The sequence below is a fragment of the Phacochoerus africanus genome, chromosome 7, assembly GCF_016906955.1.
Source record: "Phacochoerus africanus isolate WHEZ1 chromosome 7, ROS_Pafr_v1, whole genome shotgun sequence".
NCBI classification, from domain to species: Eukaryota; Metazoa; Chordata; class Mammalia; order Artiodactyla; family Suidae; genus Phacochoerus; species Phacochoerus africanus.
In genome coordinates, this window is record NC_062550.1 from 31,522,228 (window position 1) to 31,532,425 (window position 10,198).

A 10,198-nucleotide genomic window follows, 5' to 3' on the forward strand; every position below is an offset into this window, starting at 1 on the left:
ATTTACTCCCCGTGTGTTACTAATGATATCAAGTGTTGCCAGTAATGCTGAGTGATACTAAAAGGGTCATAAGGAGGGAGAGGGCTGAGGTACAGTGGCTGCTTCTACACCTACAGGACTAGCATTCCTGGTGCCCCTGCCCTGAGCTTATTTGAAATAGAGCAGTTGCCTACAGGAAGAAAATCCATTAGTGCTCAATTTACATGTTTAAAGGAACATAATCTGTGATTTGGGGGGTTAAGGATTCAATTTTCCCCTAGATTGCTTCTAATTATGCTTTAGTGGTAGAGTCAAACTCTGAAGCAATAGTTTAAAGCTCTGAGTGTCCAATTTTGTTATAAAAATACAGGTTTTAGAGTCTGACAAACATAAAACTTTAACCTAATTGGATTACTTTACTTGTGTAATAACAGACATGAAAGTTGATTCTTAATTGTCAATAGCTATCCATTCTAGGAAGCGTAATAAGTTTGGAACGGTACTGCATATTATTAACACAACTTGATTTTTTTTTCTTCTTTAAAAACCACACCCTTCCTTCAATCATGGTGTAAGATGTCTTTGATGGTGATGGAAATCTGTGTGTAGGGCAAGTATGTAATTAAGCAGATAATTTCACTAATTTCCTTCACAGTTATTTTCATACTTTAAAAATACATGTCTGAAGATTAACCCATTGCACTTAATATATACTTTAAAATATATATATTTTTTGTCTTTTTGCTATTTCTTGGGCTGCTCCCGCAGCATATGGAGGTTCCCAGGCTAGGGGTATAATCAGAGCTGTAGCCACTGGCCTACGCCAGAGCCACAGCAACGCGGGATCCGAGCCACGTCTGCAACCTACACCACAGCTCACGGCAACGCCGGATCTTTAATCCACTGAGCAAGGGCAGGGACCGAACCCGCAACCTCATGGTTCCTAGTCGGATTCGTTAACCACTGTGCCACGACGGGAACTCCCTAAAATATTTTTTCATCATCAATTAATATTTATCAAATGCCCAATAGAAATAACATCAATTTCCCCTTATCAGGGGATTATTTTATCCGTTGTGTTCCCCCCATCCCCATACAGACATATTTGCAGGATCTTCCTACAAGTAACTGCAAAATAAAGTGATGCAACACATTTATCTTTGACTGCAACAGCCTTTGCTTGGTGTAATATCTCAAGGTCTTCTCTTTGGTCAAGAAAGGGAAATCTTCCCTTCCCACATAATCTTCTTCTATATCAACTACAGTTTCCTTTCTTCTGTAATAGACAGGCCGGACTCTTTCAATTTGGGACATATAAATGCCATTTCTGGGTGTCTAATATTAAATATTTAGCGGCTAGGTAAGCTAAGCTTCTCAGCCTAAACCACAGAGAATAAGACCATATCCTTGCCTAGTGCAGAACTAGCATCCACATCTTCCAGTGTCTCCCCAACCTGTTTCTGCGATCTCATGTTCTGATGCATTTAAAAGGAGAAAACAGGAGTTCCCATCATGGCTCAGTGCTTAATGAATCTAGGAACCATGAGGTTGCGGGTTCGATCCCTGGCCTTGCTCAGTGGGTTAACGATCCAGCGTTGCCATGAGCTGTGGTGTAGGTCGCAGACGCGGCTCGGATCTGGTGTTGCTGTGGCTGCGGCATAGGCCAGCAGCTACAGCTCCGATTAGACCCTATCCTGGAATCTCCATATGCTATGGGTGTGGCCTTAGAAAACATTAAAAAAAAAAAAAAAAAAAGAAAGAAAGAAAAGGAGAAAACACAGTTGGATAGGTTTATAGGCACCTTATTTGAGAGATGTTCCTAGAAATAAGATTCAAACTGATTTTTTTTTTTTCATTCTGGAGATACATGTCATTATTTTGAAACAATCTATATAAGAACCATGAGGTTATTGTTTTGGAAAAAATGTGCGCTCATCCTTGTTCCTATCCAAAGGGCTTTAGTTTTTACTTCCTCAATACATTATTATTATTTTTTTCTTCTGTACAGCATTGTGACCCAGTTACACATACATGTATACACTCTTTTTTCTCACTATTCACAATAGCCAAGACATGGAAACAACACAAATGTCCATTGACAGATGATTGGATTTGGAAGATGTGGAATATATACACAATGCGATACTACTCAGCCATAAAAAAGAACAAAATAATGCCATTTACAGGAACATGGGTGGAACTAGAGGCTATCATGTGATATCTCAATACCATGTGATATCACTTACATCTGGAATCTAATATAGGGCACAAATGAACATTTCCACAGAAAAGAAAATCATGGGCTTTAGTTTTAAAAAGGGCTGACAACATTAAAAAGGGTATTGATACTGAGATGCTGCTATGACTCAAATAATAAAGACTTAATGAGTGGCTTATATTGGACAGTGCCCTTTAAGAGACATATTTGCGCTGTTTTGAAAAAGCAGAAGTCTTTGCACCTGCCAACTCCAATCAGCAAACTATTATTTTGAGAATGGATAAGCAATGAGGTCCTACTATACAGCACAGGGAATGCTATCCAGTCTCTTGGACTAGACCATGATGAAGATAATATGAGAAAAATAGTGTATATGCATATGTATGACTAGGTCACTATGCTGTACAGCAGAAATTGACACAACTCTGTAAATCAACTATACTCTTAAAAAAAACCCTAAAATAGAATAAAAATCAGAATTCTAAAACCTAAGCACTTAATTTCTATAAAATATTTGTAAACCTATTTTTAGGCATTTCAATCCAGGGAGTAAAAGACATGAGAATTTGGACAGACAAGAGAATGAAGAGGAATGAGATTGATGGGTCCAGGTTCTCACAGTGCCATTCTGTGCTCAGTTTCTTATCTACCAAGTTTAAAAAACAAAACAAAACAATAATAGTGTTAAAATATCTGTTGCTTCCTCTAAGGGATGTAAAATATTTATGATGTTATCTCAAACCATTACAATGTCTCTAAAAAGGAAAAGGAACCAGACAAAATAGCTCAAAAAAACCCTACTGAGTTCCATTAATGAAAAATGCAGTAACAGCAGCCAAATAATGTTGTAATTTATCTCTATTGAGAAATTAAAGAAGCTGATGTCCTTGGCTGGCTTTAATTTACCTGCATTCAAAGGAAAACAGTTCTCTCTTTAAATTAGAAAGCTTTGGTTAGGCAGCATTTAGACTTTAGTGGCCGCCAGCAATGCTTCCCAATGAATCAACAGAGCTATATTTAAATTTTAGGATTTTATGTCCCAGACAAGAAACCAGCACATTCTGATTCATGAAAAGTAGACAGGAAGAAGCCAGGTCATTTCGAAGAATCCCCAAGTGATTATGAAAGCAACAGCTAACATTCATAAAACACTTGACAGTTGAGGAAGATATTTTCACACACTTGATTTCATTTAGTCCTCACAGTAACCCTGCAAGGTGTTATCAATACCATATATGGCCAAAGAAATAGAGACTTTACATTTTTAAGTCATTTGCCTGATGTTATGCACATACTAGATGCAGAACAGTTTTCTTTCTATCTCTCTGCCCTCATCCTACCCCCAAACCTACCTCTTTTCCAGCACAAAACTCTTAGATGGGTGGGAGAACAAAAGGAAGGACCAGGCTATTTTTAATTAAATACGCGGGACATTCAGTATCCTGTGTCACTCTTTAGAAGACTCTCATTTCTATGAATCTGGATTTCCCAACATGAAGTAATTCCCCAAACATGGTATTAATATCCAACATGGTACAGGATACCTTATAACACTGGTCAAAGCATGTTTACAGTGTTCTAGAGAAAGCCTCTAGAGGCAATCTACCCTTTCTACCTTTCTAGTAAAATAGGGTATTCCTCACACAAATCTGACCTTAAAGCGGGAGAGGAAAAAAAAAGCTATCATCGTCCAGTTGACAACATTTTCTCTAACTTTCAGCCTCTTGGTAATCATGCTTTTCACAACCAATGAAACACGAGGAACCAAAGGAGGGAACAGTTAGTTCTGAAGTTGATATTTTGGAATGTAAGTGATTTATAGTTTCTAATAGAACTTTCCACTTTTCACTCTGCAACAGGCACCCCCTGCTCAGTATGCCTTAAGCACTGATGCCTCTCCAAGGTACCATCCCATCTCCTGGCTTTATGTTTTCCCATAGGTTTCTTTTTATTTTTGATATGATAAGGCTTGATTGGTTTAGAAGTCCTATCATGTAGGGGCATAATTTTTAACAAAGTGAGCTCATCATCAGGCTGAGGTTTTTATTTTTGGCTGCATCTGGGGCATGTGGAAGTTCCTAGGTCAGGGATCAAACCCATGCCACAGCAGTGACCCAAGATGCTTCAGTGACAACAACAGATCCTTAACCCACTGTACCACACGGGAACTCACAGGCCACATTTTGGGGCTGCATTTTTTTTTATATACATAAGTTGATCTTACTGGCCAGAAACTAAGTTCTCCAAAGTCTCCTCTAATTTTCTTCAAACCCTCAGCCTGATGATGAGCTCATTTTGTTCAGAAATAATGCCCCTATATTATATGACTTATGAACCAATCAAGCCTTAGTCATATCAAAAAAAAAAAAAAAAAGAAAGCTACAGCAAAATATAAAGCTAAGTGATTGTGATTTTTCCTTTATAAATATGACTTCTGTTATTTCTGGGAATTAGGCCTGCAGATTTTAGTGTAGCATATTTTTATTAACATTCCGTATAAAACAATTCATAGTTTTTGGTTGTAGCAATATAAAAACGCAACTAGAAACATAGTCTTGTATGCAGCAAGTCAATGTATGTGTATCTCATATAAGTTCATTTGTTCTAATAATTTCTAACTGGATTCAGCCAAGGAGCTGAAAAGTCCCTTACAGGAGTGAGGTTGCATGAACTCATTGGGTCAGGTTGAAATCGGAATGGACTTAATAGACTTGGAAGATTTAGGCGAGTCCTTCCATAGGCCCATACTGTTTGTTGGGCTTCGGCTGTTAGTAAAAGAAGTTTGTCTTCGGCTCATACTGTCAGAATCTTCTTTGTTGAATGTTCGCTTCGTGTTTTGGCAGCATGGGAAGTTTTGAACACAGTCTTGCAGGAGATGGCCACTAAAAAACATATATATCCAGGGATTGCAACAGCTATTCAAGGAAGCCAATAATGCAGTGATGGCGGTGGTTGGGTTTTCCGAGTCTGTATGGAAAACGTAAGGGGAGAGCATTTAAATAATCAAATGCAAGTAACTGAGCACTGAGTAAACTCATTTTTCTATATTGATTAGTGAAAGTGGGAAAATGTTACAGGTCAATATAGGAAAGGAAGTATTTATTAATCAGGGAAATGGCTAGTGAATGGAAATTGCTGCATTATAAAATACTTTTGCAAGCAAGATACCTTGAAATTAATTCAAGTATTTTAAACCACATTAAAATATTTAAGTAGAATGAATGGGACTTTCAAGAGGTTGAGAATATTAAATAATTTACTAATAAATTTTTGAATCCTTTTTTTTTTTTTTTTTTTGCCCCAGCCAGGGCATATGGAAGTTCCTGGCCAGGGATTGAAACTGAGCCTTTGAGAAGCTGCAGCAACCACGGACCCTTAACCCACTATGACAGGCTAGCAATTGAACCCGCAATGCCACGGAGACAATGCCAGATCCTTAACCTGGTGCACTACAGTTATAACTCCCAAACTTTTGAATGCTTTGTGCTAGTGCTAGCATGTGCTAATGGGTATAGCACTTACAGAATGGCTGCAATTTCAATGAAACTTCAAGAATCTACAGCTACATATATCAAATTTTATTCTTCCTGATTGCTCAAGCAAAGTATGACATTATGGGCCATGTTTAGTTGCTCTCATTTTTTAATATTAAATATATTCTTATAATAAGGAAAGTATACAGAAGGGGATAGTTGAAATGGGTCCCTGAGGGATGAAATGTTTAGTTGTTTTTCTTTGGTTAATTAGAAACTTCTTTTGATTTTAAAAGAAAACCATTTTTGATTGTGGCTTGAAAAATCTGATTACCTTAAGAACAGATGAATTGAGAAATTTCAAAAAAAAATTTTTTTTTGAAAAGGAGTTCCCATTGTGGCTCAGCAGAAACAAATCTGACTAGCATCCATGAGGACACAGGTTCGATCCCTAGCTTCGCTAAGTGTGTTAAGGATCTGGTGTTGCCATGAGCTGTGGTGTGGGTCACAGAAATGGCTCAGATCTCATGTTACTGTGGCTGTGGTATAGGCCGGCAGCTGTAGCTCCGATTTGACCTCTACCCTGCTACAGGTACGGGCCTCAAAAGAAAAAAAAAAAAAGACATTTCAATAATCCTTTGAACCACTTTTTGTGTGTCTAAACTGGTAAACTACATAAATATAATGTTTCATAGTAGAACTGCTGCACTAATAATGTACCTTTTCTAAAGAATAATTGGCAAGCACTGACTTTCCTTGATTAAATATAAATGAGAGTCTTCTTGCTCTTGTTATGCCAGAATGAATTACAGGTTATTTAATCAAACTTCATGCTATGATGCTGCTATTGAAGCTGATTATGATCTAAGACTGTATTCAGAAAGAAAAGAAATCATCAACAAACCTGTGCACAAATTAAGGATTTTTTAGTAATTGTGTCTAAATCCTAGTAAGGCAGTAATTAGACTGAATTTTTTTTTATTTGGTTGTCAGTAAGAGGCTGCCAAGACCAAGCAAGACAGGAAATGGTAAATCCAAAATAATGAATTTATGTTGTATTTTTCATCATTGGTGCTATTATAGCTATGCAAGAATTTTACTTGAATTACGTTCACTCTCAAATGTTTTATTTGCACCTACAACTTCCAAAGTACATCAAAAATACTCCTCACCCCCATCCCAAATAAGAAAAGGAGACACATCTAACCAGATACTTATTTACAGTTGTTGTCATTAACATTTTTGTAAATATATTTGATTTGAAAAACTTTTTTATTCCTCATATGACATTAAATCATGCTTTTTGAGGCTAAGTTCTTGTGATGTTCGTTCTTCTTGTTTGTGAAGGAATAAACTCATGCTAGTAGGTGCAGAGGACATTCTCAGCTGTGGGATCAAGTTAATGCTGAAAGATTAATGAATTAATCTAACAAATTTAGGGTTTATCAATAATCCAGCTTTGAAATTCTGGGGGAAAAAGTGTTAAAGTAACTGTAGGAAAAAATTAAAACATTATGATAAGAAATGGAACACTAGCCAAACTCCAAATTGGAACTATTGACTTAAGAATCTTCAATAGGAGTTCCCGTCGTGGCGCAGTGGTTAAGGAATCCGACTAGGAACCATGAGGTTGCGGGTTCGGTCCCTGCCCTTGCTCAGTGGGTTAAGGATCCGGCGTTGCCGTGAGCTGTGGTGTAGGTTGCAGACGCGGCTCGGATCCTGCGTTGCTGTGGCTCTGGTGTAGGCCGGTGGCTACAGCTCCGATTAGACCCCTAGCCTGGGAACCTCCATATGCCGCAGGAGCAGCCCAAGAAATAGCAAAGAGACAAAAAAAAAAAAAAAAAAGAATCTTCAAGACATTCAATCTTCTTCATATCCCCAGGACCTACCATAAAATCTGGTACATAATATGCACAATATGTTTATTAAATGGATGAGGCATAAATAAAACTATTCTAAAATTTAAAAAAATCTTCAGAAAAATATGTCAATTTTACCCTTACTTTTGGGCATTTCTATAAAGTTTTTACATTGTGATACTTTTTACAAACTAGTAACAAGCAGTTGTAACAGTAAAAATATTTCCCTGCATCCAATAGACTTGAAAGCAGAGTATGAACACTGCCATTGGTGCCTTGGCAAAAAGTCATTATTATGTTTTGTGATTGCAATGGCTGACTCTGGCGCACCAGTTTCTGTATTTAAGATCACTACAGGCTACAAAGGCAGATTCCAGGGTTCCATTCCAGATCTACTGAATCAAAATATCTGAGGTGGGGACGACACAAATTTGCCTTTTAACAATACTGCTCTAGGTGTGATTCTTACACATGAAGAAGTTTAAGAACTCTTGTCATGGGACATTCACGAAAAGAAATTCTTTACACACACACACACACGCACACGCATTCCTGCAGCTTTCTCTATTGTCCTGACACCTACCAATCCAGGAGAACTTCTCATCCCAGACAGACCACATCTGTATGATGAAGAAGGGTGCCCAGCAAACGATGTAAGCTGTTACGATCACGAAGGTCATCTTCACGGTGCGGATCTTGGCGCGAGAAATGGTCTTCACGCTGCTGACACACGGCTGGAGCAGGAGCCCCTGGTGGAAGGCGCCACCCGCGCTCTCCCCCCGGGTGCCCATGCCCTGGCGCGCCGCTGTCTTTCCACGGACGTTGCGCCAGATGTGATAGCAGATGAAGCCGTAACAGGTGCCCAGGATGACCACGGGCACCACGAAGATGCCGCCAGTCATCCAGGTCACGTAGGCGGGGAGACCCCAGGGCTGGATGAAGTTGGCCCAGCAGTCGTAGGCCTTGGTGACATTGCTCACCTCGACCATGGAGAAGACGAAGTACTGCGGAATGCTCAGCACGAAGCTCAGCACCCAGGCGGCGGCGATCATGAGGCGCGAGCGGCGCGCCGGCTGCTGCAGCGTCTTCAGCGGATGGCAAACAGCGATGTATCGGTCGGCGGTCATGACCACCAGCATATAAGCCGATGCGAACATGCCGAACACCTGCAGGTGCTTCACCACGCGGCACAGCCCGTCGGGTCCGCGGAAACGGTAGGTGATGTCCCAGCACAGCTGAGGCAGCACCTGGAAGAAAGCGACGGCCAGGTCGGCCAGGCTGAGGTGGCGGATAAAGAGGTGCATGCGGGACGTCTTGCGAGGCGTGCGGTGCAGCGCCAGCAACACACTGCTGTTACCCACCACCGCCACCACGAAAATCACCGCCAGCACAGCGATCTCCAGTTTGGCCAGCTCTTCGTTGCGCTTGTCGGCCTGCGGGTCGCCGTCTTTCCCCTGCGCCTCGGCTTCCCGACTGGTATTGGCATCTCCGGCGGCCAGAGACCACCACCGGCTAGAGTTGCCCGCGGGCCCGGCCCCGGGGTTCCCGGAGAAACGCATGCTGTCCATGCAACGCCTCCAGGGCCTCCGCGGAGACCCACTCTCTTTGCGCCTCTGCTGGCCTGGGCTCCTCTGGCGGTGCGCACTTTCCTACCCGCGCTGGTCGCGAGCCGAGCTCCGCTTTCCTTCAGGCTCCTGCGACTCCTGGCGCAGAGTCCCACACGCCAACTCAGTCACTCTCGGTCGCGTCGCCTGTCCCTTTCCCTGCTTTGCCTTTCTCCACTCGGGCGAAGCTGGGGAGGTGCGCTCAGAGTCTCCAAAAGCAATGGATTCGGAACTCTATTTATGGGGAGTTCGTTTCCCCAGATCGCGCTGCTTCTCACCCCAGTGGTTGGAGACTGCTCGGTGCCTACTCTCGCCACCTCCCTTCCCTATTCCCCCGGGGTTTTATCCCCCTCCCTCCTACGTCGGTGATTTGTCTTTGCTTGCCGATGCAGGGGTGGGGCTGGGAGACTCAAGGATTACTGGGCGTAAAAGAGGGTTGATCCCGGAGTTTTCCCGCTGCTCTAAAAAACTTGGAGAGCTGGACATGCCATGCTTTTTCAGGGCTTACCACCATTTCCTTAAGCCTCAAGAGTCACTTTAACCCTACATTTGACTTCAACAGATGTAGTCAATTTGGTACCTGGAAATCCCGAATCCACCTGCAGGCGCGTGTGCTCTTGCACCTTAACTTAGCGCGTGACTCTACCTACTCCAGCCCAAGTTTATCCCTCCGCAGCAGTCGGCCCAGCCCTGGGCAGCCAGTCTGGCTGATTTTATTCCCAGGGCAATTTGGCTACGGGAATTTTGTCTCTCACAGCTCAGTTGCTCTCCACCCTCCTCAGGAGGGTGACTTAAAGGGCGCTCTCTTCCCAGTAACCTCTTTGATGCCTGTTATTTGTTACCCTTCCTGAGTTCGCGGACCAAAAGGATGCCCTCGCAGTCCCCACGGCCGCCGTGCCCGAATCTACAGCGGGGGGGGAGAGAAACGTGTCCTGGTTTTCCACTTTCCCCGGGGGCTGGAAGCGGGTTGGGGGGGCGGGGGGTGGGACCTAGAGAGTTTTGTCTAAATTAGTTTCTTGGGGTTTTCTCCGGAAAAGCCTGATTCCCACAGCGGGGATGGGCGAG

General features: G+C 42.1%; 1 protein-coding gene across 1 annotated transcript; it reads right to left on the reverse strand.

The window, feature by feature from the left end:
- Window positions 1-4,676: 4,676 nt before the first annotated feature.
- AVPR1A (arginine vasopressin receptor 1A) lies at window positions 4,677-9,572 on the reverse strand. The gene is made up of 2 exons (XM_047788520.1): window positions 8,113-9,572; window positions 4,677-5,164 (listed from the first exon to the last, which is right to left on the reverse strand). The coding sequence occupies exons 1-2, from the start codon at window positions 9,095-9,097 to the stop codon at window positions 4,878-4,880; spliced, it is 1,272 nt and encodes a 423-aa protein (XP_047644476.1). The 5' UTR covers window positions 9,098-9,572; the 3' UTR covers window positions 4,677-4,877.
- Between the last annotated feature and the right edge of the window lie 626 nt (window positions 9,573-10,198).

Excerpts from the sequence above, each read along its gene's own strand:
- AVPR1A (XM_047788520.1), bottom strand. The coding sequence starts at position 9,097 with ATGGACAGCATGCGTTTCTCCGGGAACCCCGGGGCCGGGCCCGCGGGC. Across the intron at positions 5,165-8,112 it reads TGAGAAGTTCTCCTGGATTG|ACTCGGAAAACCCAACCACC; the intron begins GTAGGTGTCAGG and ends TTTTCCATACAG.